This window comes from Eublepharis macularius, chromosome 7 (genome assembly GCF_028583425.1).
Source record: "Eublepharis macularius isolate TG4126 chromosome 7, MPM_Emac_v1.0, whole genome shotgun sequence".
Lineage (NCBI taxonomy): Eukaryota > Metazoa > Chordata > Lepidosauria > Squamata > Eublepharidae > Eublepharis > Eublepharis macularius.
This window is the reverse complement of record NC_072796.1, coordinates 108,768,051-108,792,437: the sequence shown is the minus strand read 5'-3', so window position 1 is coordinate 108,792,437 and position 24,387 is coordinate 108,768,051. Positions and strand designations below refer to the sequence as shown.

The window sequence follows — 24,387 nt, the reverse complement described above, 5'->3', positions numbered from 1 at the left end:
CCTTTCATTTGAAAGAAGGCAGCCAATAATGGGCCTATTTTCTGAAAAGCTTGGCTGGGTACCAAGAGAAGTGCTGGGAGGTGGTGCGTTGAGATGCCCTGGCAAGTGCAGCTTGCTGCACATTTTAAAAAGGGGGTAGTCCAGTGCACAAGGCTCATTGCAGAGGGAGCAGGATAAGGCATTGGTAATCTCTAAAAATTGGAATGGCAGTGTGTGTTGCTAATGCTTCAGGACCACTGACCACTCTTTTGGTTTGCTGTTCTTTAGAATACTTTATGCTGTAGTCATGTAGAAGTAGGCCTGTGAAAAATTTCAAAACTGTCAGTGGCTTTTACCCAGCCTTGCATGAACCGACCACGGATTTTCCTCTTACTGCTGGAAAGATAATTCCTAGGGTTGCAGGATGTGTGTCACAGCAGTACAAGGACGACAGTGAAAAGGTTGACATCTCTCCTTCTGTGTCTTCTGCAAATAAAGCTCTGTTGTCAGAAGAAAGGGGAGGGTTAATTTGAACTCCTTACCCCTCCTCATTGCAGTGTATCAACCCATTTCTCCGCACAGGTCCTGCAACCACAGGAATGATCTTTCCAGGAGGTGGAAAAGATGCTAGAATAGAGAGGATCATGGAAAAACTTTGCCTTCTGTGCATACAGGATCACCTTCCTCTTAATTCCAATGCTCCCTGTATTATGTTGGCTTATCACATCTTTGCACCATGTAGGGTGAAGGGAAAGTGTGGCCAGGTAGAGGATAAGCATTGCTGTGTTTGCATATTCTCTGTGTTGTGAATCAGTATAAAATGGCTGTATGTCAAGTCTCTATCAATAGTCCTTACTTTTTATCTTATCTTGGTGGTTTCAATTTCCTCTAAAAAGGGCATTTGTAAAAATTAAAAGAAACTCAGGTAGAAAGAATGGTCTTTATAATACTGACATTATCATGTATACATTTTGATACGAGAAGAAATGGCAACGAAAGTACAATATTCCCACATCTCAACAGTCTTCAGTGATGCGTCCACTACATGTACTACATCTGTAAAGGTAGTCCCTGTGCAAGCACTGAGTCATTACTGACCCATGGGGGGACATTGCATCACAACGTTTTCTTGGCAGACTTTTTACTGGGTGGCTTGCCATTGCCTTCCCCAGTCATCTACACTTTACCCCCAGGAAACTGGGTACTCACTTTACCGACCTTGGAAGGATGGAAGACCGAGTCAACCTTGAGCTGGCTACCTGAACCCAGCTTCCGCCGGGATCAAACTCAGGTTGTGAGCAGAGCTTGGGCTGCAGTACTGCAGCTTACCACTCTGCACAATGGGGCTCTTCTACATGTAGTACATCTGTTCATCTGTACTACATGTAAAATAACATTGCTGAAGGCACATCAATGTGAAATACTGAAACTGAATTCAGGAAAAAATCCTTAGAGCATATCTGGTTGATGTGGATGCAGCTAAGATAAGGGTTTGGATTGGAGGCATAGGACATATTGGAGAATTAGAAGTTGGGAACAATTTGTGGTACTTCTTCCTTGCTTCCACACTGGTGGAATAGTGTTTCATGCAGCAGTAGTCTAGGTTCAACACAAGGATTTCATAAATTACTAAGAATTATCTCTCCTTTAATCCCCATATCTCCCTGTAGGTGCGATGTGCTGTCTCCTGTAAATCTTATCTGCCACAGATGGTTCATCTGTGATCTTTTGGCATGCTACATGTAATAACAGAATCCCTGTAACCATATATATCCTTCTTGGGAAAAGTGGAACTTTTGTTTCTGTCACAGTGGAACTCAGTTTCTTTGATAGTTACTTCTAGGATGCATGATATGAAAGGTTGAGAAACACTGTTACAGAATGTTGTGCACGAATATTTTCACCAGCTGTAAAAACAGCTTCCATGATATATAAGTGAAGATGTAGCTTGTTATTAGAGTCCATGGTCTTGTACAATTGAGACAACTAGAGAACTTGTCCCATTCTGCTTGTTTAGAGGAGATTATATTAAACCCCAAAGTTAAACAGGTTTCTTATTTTTATGATAATTTTAATAGTCTTAATATCAAGCATCAACAAATTTGAAAAAAGGTCTTTTAGTCTCCAAAGCTATCTCTCATCCTTTGTGGCTTCTAAGTCCTCCTCTTCCTCCTCTTCCTCATCATCTTCCTCTTCCTCGTCTTCTTTTTTTAACTGATCCCTGGAAATCTGCACAGAATATAATCAGATTTATTTTGTAACAGTCTTGGAGGAAACAAGACAGAGTGTAGTCATTATGTTAGAGCCTGTTCTACTGTTTGAATTTTCTTTATTTAAACTAGAAACTATACACTATAGTTTCTATACATAATAAACAATAAACATAGAGAATAAGAAAAAACACAATTCTAAACATGACACACTAACAATACATACATCTATAAAATTAAGAGGAAAAGGGAAAAAAACACCCCCCCTAAATTACACTACAAGTTGAGTTCCAATTTTCTCCGCAACAAGTATATATCATTTCTAGAGTCCTCCTTACTCTAAATTAGTCACAAACCCCCTCTTTTTTCTATTCTTCCTGTTTCTTAATCCATAAATCCAGATGTCAATAAATCCTTGTTATCCATTTCATGCAAAAAGTCTATTAATGGTTTCCATTCAGTCAAGAAGTTATGTTAGAGCCTGTTCTGAAAATCTCTCTACTACTTTATTTTTTGAATAATTTCTTCAAGAACAGAAATAAAAACTGTTGGCAGATAAGGTATGTTTGTGCTGGCATTTTTGCTACTAGATGTGTTTCTAGCATTACATAGTGAATAACTGAACTCTGGTAGTTTCATTTCAGCTATGAGTTTAGTATTAATTTTGTTCTTGTTCCTGATAATTGATAAAGAAAATGCAAGTGGTTTGAAGGTAGAATAGAATGACTGTCCTTTTACAAGAAAATAAGGAAAGCTGCTTTTACAGTTTGAATGACAGTCACTTAGTCCACTCAAGTGGCAGTGTGAACAGTACAAGAGTGAATTATACTGCAGAAGTCAGTGTGGAAAAGATGGCTTATATGGAACATGGGCAACCTTTATATTTTGATATCAAAACTAGTATGGTAAGTCAGCAGAGTTACACTTGCCAAATTATTTACATTTAAATCAAAATTACTGACGATACATGTCTGTAGTATAATTTCTTTCATTGCTTCCCCAAATGCACCCATTTTTCCATTGGAAAGATGGAAAATGTCCTCCACTTTTTCATGCTATGTATTTTGAGTAGGGAAAAACCTTCCTTTAAGAAGCATTTTATTCTAGAAGAGAAACCATTTCATAGGCGTTTGTTAGTGGTCCCCCACACTGTACAACTTTTCTGTTGGAAAAATAGAAAAAAAATCTCAGAAAAAGATTCCCCCCACATTTTCCTGTCCTCCTGTCCCCACAGGCCTTCTCATGTCTAGTTATCCTCATCCTCTTTTGCACTAAAACAATGTAAGCAAAAAGAGTGATCCAGCAACTGACATTTGTTTCTGACAATGTGTCTTTAATACACCTTTTTAAGTCTCTTGACTGCAAATAGGTTGTGCTGTTAATTTAGGCTATAGGTCAAACTTACTGTGTAACTTCTGTAAGCTTTCCTTCAGCATTTTCCTTCAAACAGCAATGTAAACTTATCTACTATATCTGTTTCATGAAGCACAATGCATATCCTGAATAAAGTGCATTTTTAAAGTGTACTCAGCTAAAATCAGTGCTAGATGAAAACTTAACCCATCATGTTTTGTTTCTGAAATGTTATTAGCTGAATTCATAACAAACAAGCCAGTCTGAAGTACTGATTAGATTAGCTGGACTAGGATGATCCAGATTAAAATCCTCTGCTATGACGTTAAGTCTACATGGGTTCTCTGACTTCAGTAATTAAGTTTCCTAGCATGGCAAAGGACTGCCGTGGGGTGGGGGGAATATAGCAACCATCCATTCTTCCTCCCTGACAGTTATACTAGATCCACCCCAGTGGTTCTTGCTAACTGCAGGTTTAATAAAATTCCCAAACCCAGGTGTAGTGTGAGGGTTCCATTTCAAGTGACACAAAGCTTCCCATATTTTTTATAGTCTTGTGGATGAAAAATTTCCTTGCTCCATAAAGAAAATATTCTCGAGCTCTGAAGATAACCTGCCTTGAGCAGATTCCTGGATAGGTAGCACAATATTTTTCTAAAGTGGAGGATTTGTCTTCTAGACAGGCTTTGTCTTCTAGATAAGTACAGGGGAACTGAATTGGTTTGTGCTTCACAAACCAGCGGTTCGTGGAAGCCCATTTTCCATGAACTTCCACAAACAGCTGCTTGTCGGGGATCTCCCCAACAAGCAGCTGATCCAGCTGGGGGGAATGTCCTTTTCCCTGCTGCTGCGAAGCAGCACAGAAAGGGGCATTTCATCCCCCATCAGCTGCTTGTCAGGGATGTTCCCGACAAGCAGCTGATCCAAGACAGTGGAGGGTGAAATGCCCTTTTCCCTGCTGCTGCGAAGCAGCACAGAAAGGGGCATTTAACCATCACCCCCAATCAGCTGCTTGTTGGGGATCTCCCCGACAAGCAGCTGATCCAAGCTGGTGGGGGGGTGAACTGCCCCTTTCCTTGCCGCTTCGCAGCAGCACAGAAAGTGGTATTTAAACCCCATGGACCGGTTTGCGAACTGGGACAAGTTCATGAAAGTTCATGGTTTGGTTCGTGAAACAGGACGACCCACAAACCACACGGTTCATTTTTTCCCCTGTTTGTGCCCACCTCTACTGAATAGGAAAGACAACTGAATTATCAGATGGCACTAGGGAGAACAGGAAGTTTTAAAGTGTGTGCTAAGATTCAAAGACTACAGGTTCTGTCCTAGTGTTGTGATAGAAACATAAACAATAGAAATTGATCATGAAAGAATTGCTGTACTCCCATAATACAAGAACATAAAATACTTTCACAAATGGAAGAGGTAACCTCTACCAAATCTGAACATGACTAACATTTTATAAATTTTTGCTTTAAATTGTTGAGTTTTGATCCAAAGTACTATTTGTGGGCGGAAGACTGCAGAATGAGATTTCCCCCAATCTCTCTCCCCCCGACCCTTGGTGTAGCTCACTGAGCTACATGTGAGGGCACATTGGGAAGAAGGGATCAGTAAGTGCCATTAGGCTGGCAGATTATTACCTTTGTGACCAGTCCAGTGTTTTATCTTGAAATCTTTGGGATAAAGTAATTCAGTATTTCTACTGTACCTGAACTATTCCAGGGCAATTTTTTGATGAACCTGTTCTCTGGAGAGGAGACTTTGAATTTGCACGTACTATGTCCAGACGAGACTGATGTTCTGGAGGATAGAGAGAACTCCGAAAAACCTGTTCAGCAAAAAAAATGATTTTCATATTCTAGATACTTTAGATAAGAGCTTTCAAACTTTCTTCCTCAATAACTCTGTTCCTGAAAGAGCTCATGTTTGTCTACCTTGGAACCTCATGTTGCAAAGGATTCAGCAGTAGGCTCCAGAGCATACACTCATCTCATGGGACACTGGACAGACCTGGTGGATTTTCATAAACATGATCTTGGATACATTCTCCTACAGTCACCCAGTATAGGCAATTATGGGTAATGGAATACAAAGTTCTCTTAAAGGAAGTTTGTCCATCTTTACTGGTCTTACTGAGGAGCACAAAAATAAAATATAGTGCCTAAAGAACTGGGTCCTGGGCAGGAACAACAATCCCTAGGAAGATTCTGAGGAACACACTTTGAAAGCTGCACTTTGAATTACTAGATTTGTACTCCTCTACGACATAATTGGAATGTTTCAGGTGGGTAGCCCTGTTGGTCTAGTAGAAGAACAAGATTCAGGTCCACTGGCACCTTAAAGACCAACTAGATTTCCAGGGTATGAGCTGAGTGTCAGAACAACTTTCGTCAGATATTCACTTTGGAATAGCTTAACATCTGGAGACCCCAAGATCAGTGGACAAGGGGTTAAGGACTCCTTCACAATCTTGCTATTGCAAGGAACTCTACATGCTACAACCTAAGTAAAGTGTACTTAGCTGAGTTAGCTCAACATCGTTTTTATTTAAGAGTCTGAGTGCTGTGTGATTGTATGCTCTTCCCTGTGTTTTGTATTTTTTTCTTCTACCCTTTTTGAATTCACCCACCATTTCCTCTTTTTACTATAATAAACCTTTCTATAAAGACATTTTTGGCTTCCTTAGCACAATAAACTTTTTGGGATCTGTCTCTGAATCTCTTCCCTAGTTGCTAGACCACTTGGGCACTACATGATTTGCTATAAAGTATTTTCCAGGGTTTCACCATGGTTGTTATTTTGCTAGGACTGAGCTGGAAGGGTTAGCTTCTCAGCAGGTCAAGATGGATGTTCTCAGGAGGTATCTGAATGGTGGCAACTGATTACCAGGGTGCTTTCCAGGGAAACCTTGGTCTAGGGAGTTCGCAGCAAGGAAAGTCACGTCCCCTCTTTCCTAACTATAATAATTTATGCTCTTAGATATAAATTTGACTTACTTATGAAACAAGTCCCCCCCACCTCCAGCACCAATATAGAAGCAGCCTGGCTGGCAAATCTCTGCTTTCCAATGGGGACTAGCTTCACTGAGAAGCACACCACTGCAATTTATAGTATGAACACTGAAACCAGGAGCCCATATATTTTAATATAAAAGTGTAGCCAAGTAAAGCCATAGCATCTAGTTTCCACTGCAAAAGAGACAAGCCATTTATTACTTGAACTTGTTTAATGATCTTTAAGCAATTCATGAAGTTCCAGCTGCACTCATGTTTCTAATATATAATATTGTTGGATCCAGTCCCTGAGTACACTAAGCTTGCTTGCATTAAGCACCAAGTTTTGCCTTTCAAGGTAGTTCTAAAAACATACTTTTCAAAGATGTTTCTACTTTTTGGGCAATCATTTTCAAACCATGCTAGTTCTGTACAGCTCTCCACAGAAAAGATCTAAACAAAAATGATATTCCTAGATTCTACTACATGTCTGAAACAAAAAGATCACAAGTACAAATCAGTATTTGACCCATGACAGTCATTCTGTTTAAAATATAAATCAACAGTGCTACGATATTGAACTAAGCTAAATGGAACGTGACACAATAAGTAGTTTGAAGATTTGAGTCTTTTGATCTACATCATACTTGTGTTTGGTTTTTCCCCCTAAAGCCAACGCAGGTACCACATACATGCCTTAAAATCTCTAGAAGGAATGATGCAGCTATTGGTCTTTAATATTCAGTTTGTTTTTGGCTTATGCCATATCTGATGTCCCAGAATTAGTCACCCACAGGATCCAGACATCCCAAACAGAGTAAGCCCTGTAAAGATTATCATTCTATTCCCACTGCAGGTCCTGTGCCCCTCCCCCCCAAACCTGCTCCTGAATGTTGGGGGAGGGTCTTTTTGAATGGTGTAGGATGCAGCACATCTTACAGTGGGAAGGGGGAATGTGTCCCCCCTTCCCTCTGTAAACTCCTGGCTCTGTTCTGGCAACAGGGGAAGGACAGGGGTTTGGATCTAAGCCACTGTCAGGCTACATTTTCAGTTAATTTTATGCCAACAGGGTAAACTAGATTTACATCAGAAAAAAGCCCATTCTGAATTAATGTTATGTGTAATTGTGTAGATGTATCCACATTTGGGCTATTGATACATTTTTTTCTTCTATTAAAATGCAGCTCTGTGTAGGAGATTCATCTGGGCTCTTACCTCTAAATCTTCATTCTCATCAATATTTTGTATAGCTTGATAGGCTGCTGTGTAAATCTCTAAGGCTTTCCCATGGAATAACATCTCAATTCCTATAAATTCTGAAAATATGTTCTAAAACCAAATTAAAATAAAAGAGTTATATTCTTGTATGCCAACTTCTCTTCCTGTGATACAAAGCCAGATAATAAATAACAGAGATTGTCACTAGGGGGTGTACAATTTGGTATTGGTATGCCAAATACATACCTGGATGATGGCTAAATTGGCTTTTATCTGGGTATACTGAAATCAAATTAGAGAATTCCAGATAAAATTGGGATTCCAGATGCATTAATGCCACATTAATGGCAGCTTGTTCAGGGGCCCACAGAATTGGTCCCTTGGGCCCAATCTTTCTAAAGCTTGGAGAGTCTAGTGGCCAGGAAGGACTAGTTCCTCTGCAAATTTGGTGGGCTTTGAAAAAATGCACACCCACCCACCCCCGCTGAACAATTTATATCAATGGATTTTAATACGTCATGTTCATATTCTAATTATTATAATATTCTGTGCTTGGTAGCAGGCAACGCTGAGTTATTTGATGTTTACTTGGCAAAGGCTGCAGAGCCTTGCTGTGGATGGGTTTGTTTTGTGTCCTAAAATTCTAGAATTCCCCAATTCTATTCCCCCCTCCGCTATTTTTCTACTTTAGAAATTCCGTATAAATTGACTTGTTTTGTTTTACCTACAAATGTATGTAAACTGGGGGAAATGTAAAAAAAAAAAAGATCAATGCTCATTTCCCAAGCCCTTGCAAGATTATTAGTTTACATTACAATTCTGAAGTCACCTTTATGTCTTTTATTTTTTGTTTTTCAAAGTTGTCAATAGTTTCCTCCAGCTGTCGACTTGTTCTAGTAGCATCCAGTGAAGCTCTTTGTAATTCACTTTCAGCCTTCAAATAACAATACAAATAATTATTGTGCAAGATAAAGTTTTAGTTTACTCTACAGCTTAGAACCTGTTAATTAGGCTGCCCTGGAAATGCATGTGAGTACAGTTGTAGGCTCCTGAAGGAAAGCTTCTATTTTTAACATCTGCATTTCCAAGCTTTGAAACACATAACAACAACAACCTGTTATTGCTACTTAGAGATAATTATAAACTGCATATTTAGCAGAATGGTTTGGAAGATGATGTGTATACAAATGACAAGGCTCCTACATAGTGGCTAAACAGCTTTATAGGACACACACAAGAAAAATCATGCATGTGTATTCCATATTAATTTTAAAAAACTGACATTTCTTAGATCCATATACTTAAATTCCAACATAGAACCATTATACCATATGTAAATAGTAAGGGGAAAAATTTACCTTAGACCACTCTGAACATGTTAAAGAATGACTATTTGTGTCAAGTGATCTTAAATTTGAAAATGGATTTATCTGGGGGTTCATAAAACAAGTAGCAAAATTGGGAAAGGTAAGCAAGTAGGTAAGCAAGCAAGTAGCAGCAGACAATTCAGAGCACCTGAAATTTTGGCAGTCCTGGAAAGCTGTTGAGTGTGGCAGGGGTAGGGTGGTTGATAGGAATTTAGGCTGGTCAAGAAGAAGCATAAAAGGAGACTGGAATGGAGAAAGAGTGGCTGCCACCAGAGGTGTATCAAGTAGCAGAAAGACCAGGAATGCTGAAAGAAATGTAATTAGGGTGTCAGGTTTGGGACTAGGAGATAGAGGCTGATGTTCAAAACAAGAAATAACTTAAGAGACAATGCAGAGATGATAAATTCAATTATGGTGAATGGAGAGAAAATTTAAAATGAGACATTTTGAAAAGAGATGAAGAGAAAAAGCAAATTAAAAGATTGGAGCAGTCTAAACCAGAGACTGCTACAACATGCATGCTGGTTCTTACAGGTAAAATAAAGGAATAACCTTTCAATGCTATTTCTTTTGTGCGCCTAAGAACTTCAATACACCTATTTCTATACTAGAAAGGAAGTGAGTCTCTCAAGAGTGCATTTCTAAAACAATAAATTAAAAATTTTCTTTGTATAATATGAGCGTTTTCAAAGCACAGCAACAACAATTATAACGGCAGCATTCAGTTTATACTGCATTTCAGGACAACTTAATGCCTATTGAGCAGCTTATAAAGTGTGCTATTATCCTCACAACAATCACCCTGTGAGGTGAGTGGGGCTGAGAGAGCTCCGAGAAGCTGTAACTGACTCGAGGTCATGCAGCTGGTTTCAAGAGGAAGAGTGGAATCAAACCTGGTTCTCCAGATTAGAGACCTGCTGCTCTTGACTACTACTACAAACTGGCTCCCCAAATAGTAAAGAGTCCAGTAGCATCTGACGAGAACTGTGGTTCTTGAAAGCTTATGCTACAATAAAGTTGGTTAGTCTTAAAGGTCTCTAGTTACTGGACTCTAGTTTACTATTTTGCAACTACAGACTAACACGGCTAATTCCTCTGGCTCCCAAAACAACTAACCACAAATGTTAATATGTTAAACACAATAATTTAAAAAGCTACTTTGATTCCATCTTTTTCAAACTTCATGTCAGGAGAAAAGTACATGATTTGCTGAATAAGATTGCAGCTGATGACATCTTGTGTCTGTTCACTGTACTACACCAGTGGATTATAATATGTAAACTATCAGTGGCATCTCAGTTTCTGGCCAGTATTTTACCATGTGCAATGTAAAATCTAAATTAAGCAAAAATCATTAAATTGTATTTTCATCTCAGATAAAAAAACCAACCTGTGACTGATGTTGACAATGAAGGAAAACATAGTTTTTGAGTAACAGAAAATACTAAAATATATTGGGATATTTGACATACATATTCTCTCTCATGCAACTCAGCGCATAAGAGGACATAGGCAGCTTTTTCACTCAATGTTACCTAATACCCCTCTCTACAACAGTCCCCATCCCACAAAGCGTTTGTCCAGTCAGGGCTCAGGATCCCCTGCATACTGCTTTTGGTGGTCAAAATGGCCCTTCTCGCTCCTTTTTCAGCAGCAGAGGAGTGGGCTGGATCCAACCCAGCAGGTTCTCTGTATCACTCTGGATTGGATCCAGTGCAAAATTTCTGTTTGCATTAGAGTTCTTGCATAAGTAAAAATGGAGGAAAAGAACTGTGAAAACTGCTTGCTTTAAGTCAAACACTGTATCCTCACTTGAATGTCTGCCTGCCTGCACAAGATCTTGCATAACCAATTTCTGGGCACAATAATATATAGGGAGGAAAGGAGTAGGTGTTGTACAAGATCTTGCACAAGTGGAACTGCACTGAGTCTGTTCATAGTTCTATTTATTCATTACTGGATCCAAGTCTCTGTCCTATGGATTCATAAGAATTACTGGGTTTATTTTTTTTAATAAATTTAAACAGCAAAATAAATCTGTTCCTTCCAAGAACCACATTTTATTACTAGAAAACACTTTGAGTCATTCTGATTTGCTAATGCAGTTGCCAATCAACTGAAATTTTAGGGAGATAACTGGCAGAAACTGCATCATAGAGATGTAGTACTTCCTCCTCAACCATTTTGCAAAAATCTTAAATAGAATTTCTATTCACTCTCTTATGTACAAGATTACAAGAAGGATACAATAATGTGCCGATCTGATGGATTACGTTGACGGGTCCTTTCCAGCTGAGATAACTGTTTTGCTTCTCGATTCTTTGCTGTTAAAGTGGCTTTGAGATCCTCCTGTAATTATATTTATAGATGGTTTCAGAAATGGAAACATGGTTTCCTGCTCTTTTAAGTACTCTAATAAGTTATCAAGCCAAATCACTTTTACAAAACTTCATAGCATTCATTTTTCTACAATATTTGGGGCATGTGCTAAGATATGATCAAGGTAAGTTTATAAATCAGGAAAAAAATTTCATTCAATTTTAAGAAATGCTAGTAGGTAAAGTTAATTTAGATTTTAATCTCAACTCTGACTACCTAAGATGTAAAACTGCAGTTTCTAAATAGATTAGATGTAGATTAAAGGCCAAGTAATATATTTAACTCACTGAGAAAAAAAAAAGAAACCCATAGTTTTGAAATTTGTACAGTTTATCGCAGAATTTCAGCTAATAATTCCAACCAAACTGAATAGTTTTTCAAAGTAAAATAAAAACCTGTTTATTATTTAAGCACAACTGTAGCCTCCATGGGAACAACAGCATTTTTAACTTTCAAAAAAGAAGTTTGCCATGAGTTAAGAAGCCAGCTGTGTTTCAGAATTTCCAAGGTTACTATTGTTCTTGATTTCATAAACCAAAGAACAGTATTTTATAGATTCTCAGGGACACTTACAAGGAGTTAAAAGAACTTGCAATGAAAAGTAAAATAACCATCACAAATAAAACATTAAAACATTTGAAATTTTCAAGGCTGTTGAAAACAGCAGTAAAATTACTATTTTAAGATGGTGCATAGATAAATTAGGAAGGTTACATAATAACAGATTATTTTAAAATCCTGCCAATAAAGAAGGGAAGAGTAACAAAGACCACCAATAGGGATGGAACCTAAAATAAATGTTACCTTACTCTCAAAACTGACAAGAGTTTTCACTCACCTGGTAAACAGCTACGCATTCCATAACGAGTACCACCGCTGAGAAAATCCTGTTTCTTGTGTTAAAAAGGAAGAACCTGGGTCTTGGGAGAAGACCTCAACTGTCAGGCAAGTACCTACAGGACTAGATGGTCCTTTAATGTAGTTACAAGCCATTTAGGGTTTTAAGAGTAATAATCAGAGGTGTGCTAAGCCTGGAAGTGAACAGTAGCCAGTGCAGTTGCTTTAAGACTGGCAAGATAGGTTCCTTCTAGGCAGAGCTGGTGAGCAATCATGCTACATGTTACACCAACTGAAGCTCTTGAATCATTTTCAAAGGCGGTCATGTAAAGCACGTTACAGAAATTTAACTTGAATATGATCAGAGCTTGAGTAGCTGTGGCCAAAGCAAGGGCTGTAACTGCTACACCAGCCAGAACTGATTAAAAATAGTGCATGCTGCAGAGATGATCTATGTCTATACATGCAGACCAAAAAATCAGAGCATCCTCAAGTTGTGAATCTGCTCCTTAAAGTGCAACCTTTGTCCTGACTCAGTCCCTGGTGGGCTATATTATGGATTTTAAAAATGTCATGGGCTTAAGCAGTAATCTCCCAGCTCTGCCTTCTGATGCTAGTTTGCCAGACAAAAGCAGAATTCGGTGTCTCCAATTCTCTGCCAGCCAATCCAAAAAGGATAATGGTCAATGGAATCAAAATACTCTGAATCGGATAATGGTAACTCCACATTAATGTGTGCAAAATGAATTATCTGAAAACAGTAAAAATTTATTATTGAAACACTACTTATATATGAAAATCAGTTACTCTTGCTTCTCTTCTGGAAAATGAAATACCTTAAGAATGCAAAACAAAATCCTCCACTTACTCTCTTAAGTTTTACAATGGTCCCATAACATTTCAGGGGTTCAACCACTTTGGCTTCCAGTCTTTCCACCTATAGAGAAAAGGAAGAATAATCTCAATAGTATATTTTGGCTACAAATTTTAAACTGTGTCCCACAGACCCAAATGCAGTTCAAAAATACAAAAAAGAGTGTCACCTCATTTTGAACAGCAAGACTATCCAGTTTGTAAGCTCAGTATTATACAAATTAAATCTGGAATTTTACTTGCCTTAAAATAGTCATTGAGGACTACTTTCAGTAGTGTGAAGTATAAAGCCAACAAAACTACTTATTGTCAGAAGGAAATATTTAATACATTGAGATCAAATAGCCTCAAGTTTGCCATTAACTCTTAGCCCCACCAGTTAAAATTGTCCTCCATCAGCTAAAAAACTCAAACTTTGACCAATCATATTGATTAAAATTACATGAGATGTTTTCAAAGACTAGATTTTCTGGCAAGAAATAGGGAGGGGTAGAAGATGGGTGTAGGATACAGAAAAAGGAAAGGGCATGGAGACTGAACTGATGTGAAATCATGACAATAGGTGTCTCAAAGAAAGAAGTGACCGATTCCCTCCTTTGGCCTAGACTAGGTGTGTGTTAAGCTCCTTTGATCCAATGATCTTGAGCAGCAAAGGAGACTTATTTCTTTAAGGAAAACATGGTGGAGAGATACTTGGCCACAGCCAGCATAGTCCTTGGATCTCTATCTGCCAACAGATAGAGAAATATTTTATCTTTTAATACTGTAGAAGATAATTTGGTTAAAATAGGGGCAATCCATAATTTATGATAAAAATTATGAGGACATTCCAATATCATATGGGACAAGGAGTTAACCTTTTCCAAATCACATTGGCAGAGGCTATCTGTAGAAGGCAAATTACAGTATCTCCCATATAGGATTGCTGAGGGGACAGCATTCAGGCATGCGAGCATGAATGATCTATAGTAATGAGGAACTGTTAGGTATTTGATGTAGGCTAAAATGGTTGGAGGTGGAAGGATGCCAAAGAACTGGGTGTAACATACTCTCTGAGCTTCTATAACTGAGCTAAAGTAATCTAGGTCTTTTATGCATTTCTTGATAGTAAAGATTCATTTTTCCCAAGTCTCAGTATATCATCCTTTGTTAAACCAGGACTAAACAGTTTCTTGTCTATTTCTTGCACCTAACAGGAGTAGAGTTGATCTTGATTTAGCTCATAAAGCAGACTGCCCTTCTTTGTGGAAAGAAAAACCTTTAGTCTGTTTGAATGCATGGAGCCATGCTTTGGCTTCGATAGAGCCCTGGTCCAATTCCAATCTTAAAGCTATCGCAGCTATACATTTTGGGGTTCCTGTAATACGTTGCAGAAAATGACAAAATGAGTGAGCTAGGTTCCCATTTACTTCAGAATCCATACTAAAGCTCCATAGAGGAGCTGTGGAATGATTTTCATATTGTATACATGCAGGCTCTCTGGGATATATTTTCTTCCCTTAGAGAAGAAGAAGCATTCAATCGCTGACACAAAAGATTTGATTTTATTTACTGCAAATTTAAGATGGGATTGCCAGTTAAGGATAGGGATTGAAGACCATACCCAAGTATGGGAATTTGGAGACTTGTTCTAATTGGACACCGTCAATTCTCCAAACCGAGGAAGTAATTTTCTTGGCTTTAGATTTTGATCTTTGATTTTGAATAGTTGATATTAAGTTCTTCATGTTTATAGTAATTTGAAAAGCAACTTAGGAGTCTTCTCAGTCCAACCTGCATGTGGGACATAAGGATAGCGTCATCTGCATAGAGAAGAGTTAGTGCCTTTGAGGACAAACACAGAGGGTGGAATTCTGCTGAAGAAAGGGCAGTTGCAAGGTAATTCAGATACAAACTGAGAGGTGCTAAGAGGCAGCCTTGCTTCACTCATTAAGGTGAAAACAATCCGTAAGTTCTCCCTTTTCTCCACAGCAACTTGAACCACACAAGAGAAGTAGATTTTTCATTAGCCAGAGCAATCTTTTATCAATTGAAGTGCGATCCAGTTTTCCCCACAGTCTATTCTTGGTTATAGTGTCAAAAGCTCTCTTAAGATCAATAAATGCAACATAGAGTCTACCTCTAGGTGGGGAGGTATGTTTTTCAACTAAATGGGCTAAGATCATACAATGATCTTGAGGTACAAAGCCCTTCCTGAAGCCAATTTGTCCCTACCCAAGGATATTGAGGTTATCCATTCCTCTAATTTGAGGTATAGATAGGAGGAGGTATACAGCTTTGCCATTGATAAGAGAAGACTAATAGGGTGGTAGTTTGCTGGATCTGACACAAAGCCTTAAAGACTGAAACAATAATAGAATGTTTCCAAATTGAGGGACTCTATCCTGAAAGGTTAATCTCAGAAAAAACGGGCTAAAATCTCAGCCCATCATGCTGGGTTAGCCTTAAATAAATTGTTGGGTATTAAAGCCAAGCCTGGAGCTTTCCATGAACGTAAACGCTTAATTATACAAGCTAAATTATAGTGGGACAGAAGGGGAGGCCAACAGGAGGGGTCAAGTCATATAGTGTAGTTTCAGAGGAAAATATTTCAATAATACACATTCTGAGGCAAAGATACAGAACGAGGGGGATGGTCTATCCAAATTTCTAGAGGTCATGACCAAAAAAATGCTGAAATCTTTGTTTATTACAGAAATTAGGCAGCCCCATGCAATTCCTCTCTTTTTTCCTGTTTAATGTGTTCCTGTATTGGCTTTTAAGGCAGTTCCCTTAAAACACCAGTGTATTGTTCCTTTTAAATTCGCAGTGTTTGCTAGGAATCATCATCTTTAGGAATTTGAACTCACTGTCGAACCAACTACTGAGTCTTTGAGTATCTGAGTATGACTTAACATAAAAGGTTCAAAGATACTGAATAAAGAGTATAGAGGAGTAATAAAATTGTTCTTTAGATTACTCAAGATGAGGTTTCCTCTCCTTACTGGAATTCTTCAGAATCAAGCCGCTTGATTGCTGTCTCCTCAATAGCAGAAGACCATCAAATGCGGGGTATAAATGCCTGCTTATCAGTTGGGTGGAACAAATGCTTATAGCGCAGATGGCTATCTGAAGGGATACAGAGGCTGAGTGAGATTGAGAGATGATTCCCCCCACCCCGTACACTACATACTGTTTGTACATTGCATTTACTCAGAAGTAAACCTTATGCTTTACCAAGCCTACCTCATTTATTTTGGTGGTTTTCTTAGTCTTTAATGGTTAACACTAAGTGTGCTAATAATAAAGATGACCTGTATTTTAAAATATTAATTTTAAAACAGTGTACGAGCTTAATTTTATACCTCAGCCTGGCGATAATCTTGAAGTTTGGAAAATTCAGTTGCAAAATTTTTTAATCCAAGCTTTAAATTTGGTGTTTCTGTTGCTGCATAAGCATGTATCTCATTCACTAGAAGATCTGCTTTGTCTCGCAGTCTGGCTGTTTTTCGTACATATGCTGCAAATATTTGGCATAGTTCTCCAAAATGTTTTTCCACATTTGACACAGCATCCCGCATTTGTCTAGTTTGATTGTCCCTGGAGACAGAAAGACAGTAATGTTAGACTAAAGTTAGACTAGTCTGACACCAATTGCAGAGTAAACAACTTTGACAACACTACTGTAAATGTTATGGTCTTGTTTGTGCATCTGAAACCAGGAAAAAAATCAGTGGATGTAGTTTTAAATTCTCACAAGAACTCAGAGTTGGCAACACACTATGTAGCATTAAAACATAACTAACAACAATAAGGTAATTTTCATGAATGAAATCTAAATTAGTGGTTTATATCCTACCTGTGGTGCTTTCCTCCCACGAAAGGAACCTTTCTTTGAATTAAGAGGCTCTTCTGCTGTTAGCAGAAAAGATCTGTAGGCTCCAACCTAGTACTTGCTGTTATTTACTAAATGTCTATGTTTCAATTTCTCCAAGGAACTCCATGTGGAATTCATGAGGTTGTATGCAGCCATCATTTTCACTCAGTCTCACTTAAGTCCCCTCCTGACTATAGGCCCTGTTTCATATTGCCCATGGAGGTCCCATGATCCCCAGCATAGCAATTTTGGTGGTCACCAGCAGAAAAACTAGTTTCATCCAATCCATGGGAATCTTCACAACCAGCCTTTGAGGGTAGGTTAGGCTGAAAAACAGCTCCGTTCTCATTCACTGAGCTTCATGCCAAGAAGGAATTTAAGCCAGGCCAGTGTATTCCAAGTCCAGGTATGTATCCTTATCACATTAGCTCTGCTTTGGCTATCTTGAAAACCGTTTCTCTTCTATGTTCTATCAACATCTTCAACAACGCATTACAGACTACAACACATTTATTTTTTTACTTCGTTTATACTCTGCCTTTCTCCCCCTCTCCTCCATTTTATCCTCACAACAGCTCTAAGGTAGGTCAGGCAGAGTGTATGATTAGCCTACGGTCACTCGGTAAACTTCCATGGTTTGTGCGTGGGGGGTGGGATTTGAACCTGGATCTCTCAACTTCCAACATGCTCTTGCCACGACACCACACTGGCTGTCATATATATCTATATGCTCATATATATTTATACTTAATGTCACTTATGAAAATGCCATTGAACAGAAAAAAATAGCTCAGTATGAAAATCTCTGAAAAATCTAACACTATTTTGATAAGTCGCTAAATGCTTGTCACAGAAAAGTTTTCATCACTTTATGTTCACCAATTCTGGATTTCAGGGAATCTCAACTGAAGGAGAGTAACAGAGCCAGGGAAGCTTATACATTTTCAATGCTGGTTGACCGATGGATAGAGGTGCTCTTAGGCATTCTTAGTAGTTGCAACAGGACAGAGGAAGCAGCAATCTGGTGCGGGCAGATTCCATTAACTACATAGTATTTGTACATTATTACATGTTTACTCAAAAGTAAACCTTGTGGAGAGTACTGAGTCATAGGGTTCACAATGATCAGTTTTAAGACTAGTGCTATTTAATTTGTTTAATTTGTTTGAATCTCCATATTCAAACACATTAAACCTCTGAATACCACATTAAACCTCTGAATACCAGCGCTAGGAGACAATACAACAATAGTTCATTTGTATACCACTCTAAGCTGCAGCTTAGAGGGTGACTTCCCCAAGGCCATCAGGTGAGTTCATGGCAGAAGTGAGATTCAAACTAGTGAAGAGCTACATCACAGCTCTGTTACTGAACCACTACACTACACCAGTTCCCATTACAGGAAGGCTATTGCCTCTATGCCTGTTGTTGGCCCTCCAGCGTAACTGGATGGTCACTATATGAAACAGGATGCTGGACTAAATGGAGCAGACTAGATGGTCTGATCCATCAGGATTCTTACGTGCTTAAGTCGGAGTTCAATAGGACTTAACATTAGATATGCAGTATGGAAACTATTGAGGCATAACTATTCAAATTTATGTTTTCTGGTCACCGGAATGCCCATATCAATCTCTCTCAAAGGCATTGCAGATTTACCTTATAAAATGTTGCTGTCAACAAAAGCACAGACAGCAATAAACCAGTTTGATTCTGAATTGTATTCTGAACTTCATGCTTTAAATACAGGACAGGTGACTGATACCACCATAACTTCCACACTGCTTATATATAGTTTAACAAAGCTCCCAGATACCACTACATGTGAGTGCAGTATTATTTATGGCCAACCTCAGAATAGACAGGGATTTGTACATATTTGAAGATTCCCTGGTATGCAGAAAAATGCTGTTGGGTAAAAGAAACAAAGGCTGCAATCATCAATTTTTCTAGGAGTAAGCCCCATTGAATAAAATGGGACTTATTTCTGAGTAGACCTACTTAGTATTGCTCCCCAAGCATCCCCCTCCAAATTAGTCTAACCAGGACAATGTGCTCATTGACTTAAAGGAGACACTGACCAAAGAGAGCAGATGTGTGTTAGCAGGAAAAACGGTATTGCTTGCAATTTTTTTTAACAGCTTGTGCTTTTTAATACTCAGAGACCCTAACAGTTTTAAATATTTTGGAACACATAAGATTGGGGGATGCATTCTGAGATCCTCATGATGTCCCTTGACTGTACTGCTCAGATTATTCATCATGTAAATAAGCTTTGTCCACCTAGCATCAAACTTTAGCACCCAGTAATACAGAGCAATGGAGCTACAGCCCAGGACTGTTCAGGATCAGGGCTGGGTAATTAGAAAGCTCTAGAGTTCAGTAGTCTCTCACAACTGTACCAAGGGACTCCCTGGGTATATAGAAAAACTCACTGCTCTCCAGGAACCAAGGAATGTTGAGGATAGGTAAGTGACACTTGAGGGGAAAAAAAGAAGGGGAAATGGGGTAAGAACTGGCGTTTTTGTATAGTATCCAGAAGGTGTGGGTGTGAGGGAGAGAATTCCCCAAATGGTTAACTTTAAAAAATTATTATTGTAGATCATTTTACATTTGAAATGTGCTTTACACATTTTGTTTAGATTTGTCCTTACAAGATTCCATTTAGAGAGGTGAGGCTAAGGTAGAAGATGAATTTTCCATCAGGTCTCCCTGACCTAAGCAATTTTCTGTCTTCTGGTCCAAACTTTTTGGCTCATAGAAATTCATGGACAGACAAAAGCAACAAACTCTGGAATCAGACATTGCCACTTAATTTGTTATTCTTTTCCTACACAGAAAATGTGTCTGTGTTATCAAACAATATGAAATCCACATGTAGATGACCACACACAGCTACTCTGTGCCTTCAATATGGAAGTCTGCAGATTGGCATAAATGCAGTGCCACAAGCAAAAGAAACTCCCTTTCCATCCCAGCACCCAAAACCTAAACAGCTAAGTGAACTAAAGAGCTCCACGTCCAGAGACAGCAAAATTCTGAATACCAGTGCTAGAAAACGACATGAGGGAAAGGGCTTGAACTCTATACCCTGTTGGATGGCTCTCTAGTGCCACCACTTTGTGAAAAGGACACTGGACTAGAGGGACCACTGGTCTGATGATCCAGCAGGGAACCTCTATATTTTTGATCTTGAACAGCAGTAGTTCTGAAATCAATGGGATTAACTTCCAAATAATTGCCTTTATTTATTCTTGAGATTCAACATACACATTTCAAGCTTTTAATTACATAGTTAAATAATGGTTTGAAAATTCACAATCATGATAATATCCTGTTCATTAGGGCTGCCGCTTCCATGTGGGACCTGGAGAGCTCCCAGAATTACAATTGATCAGTCCCTTTGGAGAAAATAGCTGCTTTGGAAGGTGGACTGTACACCAGACATCTTACATGGGCTGCTCAAGTGTAGGGAGAAGCAATGTTAGCAGGGAAGCTTAGTTTTTAAAAAGACAGAGCTTAAGGCTCTGTCAATTTCACCTCTCTACAGGAGAGTAGTTTAAAAAGACAGAGCCCCCAGAGGGTTCCTCAGAGGGTTTGTTAATTTCATTTTCGCCTCCCCAAAGGGGAGGTGATGAAATTGACAGAACCTTCCCAGAGGCAAAGATGAAATTAACAAACCCATTGAGGAGTGATCTCCACTGGCTGTCTATTAAACTACCCTCCTGTAGAGAGAAATTGACAGAGCCTTTGGTCCTGTCTTTTAACTACGTGTGCGCGTCCCATCTAAGATGTCTGGTGTAGAGAGACTCTTCGACAGTATACTCATTTTGAGGTGCGTACAGCCCTCCCCCCCCCATTTCCAGGCGCTCCCCAACCTAGAGTTCGCAACTCTAGTCCTGCCCTATCTTAAAATGTGTGTGCAGATATTTATATGAGAGCTCCCAGGTAAGGGGAGTGAACACACCTCATCCCAAAGCCAACCACCAGAAATGGATGAGGTTGGGCAGTCTGGAGGACAAGAACTTCCCACCCTTGGCCTGCTTCTTTTGAAGTAGGCATAACTACGACCGCTGTGCGTGTCTGGAATCTCTTAGAAAGAATGGGAGAGGTCCGCTCTCTGTTGCCTCCAAGTTTTAATTTGGCCAGGGGCTCATCAGGACTCTGTCCCGGAATTTTGTTTTCACCATCAACCAACTTGGGAAATGGCGCTCGGCAAAGGTGTCCCAGAGCAGGCGCAGAGCGCTTCGCTCCCCCTTCCCCGTGAGCCTAACTACGGGACCAGGTCGCGCTCCGGGGAAGGCTTGGCAGACATTCAGCCCCTTCTTCCCTCCCAGCGCTTCTCTATCAGCACATGCATCGGGGGCAAAATATGTCCTGCGAGCGCCCCCCCCCCGCCCATCCCAATCCCAGCCCTCCCATCCCAGGTGCGGGCCCTCCCTCCTTAGGTTTCTTGAAAGCGGGGGCTCTGTAGCCCGCTAGGGCCTGAAACGGTAGCGAGTAAAGGAGGGGAAAGCCCCGAGGCGGCGCCCGGGCCCCGGTTACCTGGCGTCCAGCCCGCGGCCTAGCATCAACATGGCGGCGGCAGGCGCGACGGCGAAGACGGGGGTCGAGAGTAGGCGGGCGCGTTCTGCTTCCAACCAGTTGCCATGGAAACTGAGCGCCGCCCGCCCGGCCTTCTCCCGGCTCTGGGAGGCTGCGGGGCCTGTGCGTTGGCGCCCCTTCACTCACGCGCGCCGTTCGCCTCGTGCTGTTGTGAGGGGGCACAGCGCCGCGCCTTTGCGCGCAGGACAATGGAGCTGCCTGGGGCTCGAGTGGGAAGGAGGGAATATTCACCTCTGTTGCGCTCCGGCTTGTGATTTGCATGGAGTGTAGCTTTGGCGTGATTCTTTCGGCCCCGTGCAAACTTGTAGTAGTTTCTGACACCCTGCAGGCTTAAGAAAATACGATCGCCATAGGTCGGAGACGACTTGGCGGCACATCTCTCTCTCTCTCTCTCTCTCTCTCTCTCTCTCTCTCTCACACACACACACACACACACACACACACACACACAGAGAGAGAGAGAGAGAGAGAGAGAGAGAGAGAGAGAGAGAGAGTTTTAAAAGAATGGAAGTTTTTACCTCCCCTGCCTTTCACTTGGTAGCCGCTGACAGGTTTAGATTTTCTGCAGCTAGGAGACCCAAGGGGCTCTCGAGGGGGTTACCCTTTCACCACTATGCTCCCATGCACCTGATGGAGAGCAGAAGAACCGGCTGGAGGGTAAAGAGGCATCACGGCTGCGCCTTGCCTGGACTGGTGCATGGCACAGCTGGGTGCTGTTGTGCCCGTGCTTCTTCCCACAGATGACACTGGGTGGGATAGGGTGAAACGGCGCTGCCCTACTCTGTCTTGCCAGCTGCAGGTCGCCTGGGCCAGCAGAGCAAAGCTGGGCACCAGTGTGCTTAGAGATATTTTTAGAAAATTAAGGGAGGTGGGATGGAAATTTTGAAAAAACAAATGTATGTAATTTTTCTGTCAAATATGAACTTATTTTACGGATTTATCAACTAAAATGTATCATTTATAACTTAATGTATAGAATTGGATTATTTGGCATATTTATGGAATTAAAAAGTATAAATGGCTTGGTTTTTTTATAAGAAACATTGCAGATATACCTAGTACTTAACAGAGAGTTGGGAACTACAATTTTTGAGTAAAACTACCCTAAAAACCATTCCAAAAAAGGGAGGGGGGAACCATAGGCATTTCAGTATTTCCCCCAACTTCCCATTTTTTCAACTGGAAAAAAGGAAAGAAATTCTCAGACCTTTCCATGCTATCTGTTTTGAGTGAGAAAACCTTGTCTTAAGAAGTATTCCACTCATTCCGATAGACAAAGTATTTCATAGGAGTTTTTTCAGTGCTTCCCAAATGTCCCAATTTTTCTGTTTGAAAAATTGAAAAATAAGTAATTGGGAAAAGATGTTTCTTTTTCCAGCTGTGCAGTTTCACATGACAGGAAGTGGACTAGCCAGTTAGGACTTCTCTAGGAGCTCCACTGCACAAGTACGACCTGGCCTGCCACTGGGTAAGGAACAGAGATGACAAACGAGCTTTCTTTGGGTCTGGGTCTCTGAATTTTGCCTGTTCTGAAAAGTAACCCTTTGCACTACAGAATGATCTTGTTTTACTGTCTTGCTATTCCTCCCAACTTTATTTAATTTTATTTATGTCATTTGTAGTTTGCCTTCTTACTGAGAAACACCGTGAGTTACATGGTGTAAGATTAGTACAGTCAATTTCAAGGACATTTCAATAAACAGTAGGGTATATAAATGTGAATTTGCAAAGACGTAACAGCAGAAATCCAGTACAGAGTTGAAGAATTGCTGAAACAAAGCATAAGCAATCCTAAGACAGACATACTAAACAACATAGAACTACCAGTAGGCTCATACTTAAAGCAACAGATAGTACACAGTAGAACATGCTTAAAGAAACAGATAGTACATAGTAGTGAAGTCTATAGTCCTTATCTCTTCAGTGAAGCATCTCTTTGAGACCATCTCCTTACAGTACAGCCCTCCTATCTGAGTAAGAAAACCCTCTTGAATAATTCAGTTTTGCATTGTTTACGGGAAGCAAGGAGAGTGGGTGCTTTCCTAACCTCTTCAAGTAGGCTGTTCTGTAAGGTGGGTTCAGTCACAGGGAAAGCACATGTATGGGTACCTGTTGATTTTGCCCATGTGCAGTGTGTCACCTGCAAGAGGCCTTGTTCAGATGAGCGAAGCTGCCGTGGAGGAACATAGGGAGAGAGGTGGGCCTGTAGGTATGCTGGACCAAGGCTGTGAAGACCTTTGCCTGTGATAGCCAATACCTTGAATTGAGCCTGGTAACTGAATGGAGTTACTGCAGAATGGGAGTAATATTCATGTTCCTACTTGCTCCCAGTAATAACCAAGCTGCAGATTTGGCACCAACCGCAGTCTCTGAGTTAACTTAGAGGGGAGACTTATGAAAAATATTTGGATGGCATGCATATCTGTGGTATGACAAAGTAAAAGCAGACTCTATGTTTTTACACCATTATATTCGGAGAAGCCTCTTCACAATTTGGAAGAAGTATAGAGATTACCTACAGGAGGGAATTCCCTCCTGGGTGGTTCCTTATGAAGTAATAGATCCGAGAACTGTCGATAATGAACAACAACGCTTAACGTACAAGGAGATAATACGAATAGAATTTTCTAAAGTAAGAATAAAGACGCAAGATGAGCTGTCTCCAAGTTACGATTGGTTTCAATATAGACAGATTAGAGATCTTTACAATTCAG

General features: G+C 40.0%; 1 protein-coding gene across 1 annotated transcript; it reads right to left on the bottom strand.

The window, feature by feature from the left end:
- Positions 1-1,802: 1,802 nt before the first annotated feature.
- Positions 1,803-21,860, bottom strand: CIBAR1 (CBY1 interacting BAR domain containing 1). The gene is made up of 9 exons (XM_054985507.1): positions 21,614-21,860; positions 16,557-16,791; positions 13,208-13,276; positions 11,371-11,472; positions 10,514-10,519; positions 8,586-8,690; positions 7,754-7,867; positions 5,254-5,373; positions 1,803-2,208 (listed from the first exon to the last, which is right to left on the bottom strand). Exons 1-9 carry the CDS (start codon positions 21,643-21,645, stop codon positions 2,110-2,112), a joined length of 882 nt encoding a protein of 293 aa, XP_054841482.1. The 5' UTR covers positions 21,646-21,860; the 3' UTR covers positions 1,803-2,109.
- Between the last annotated feature and the right edge of the window lie 2,527 nt (positions 21,861-24,387).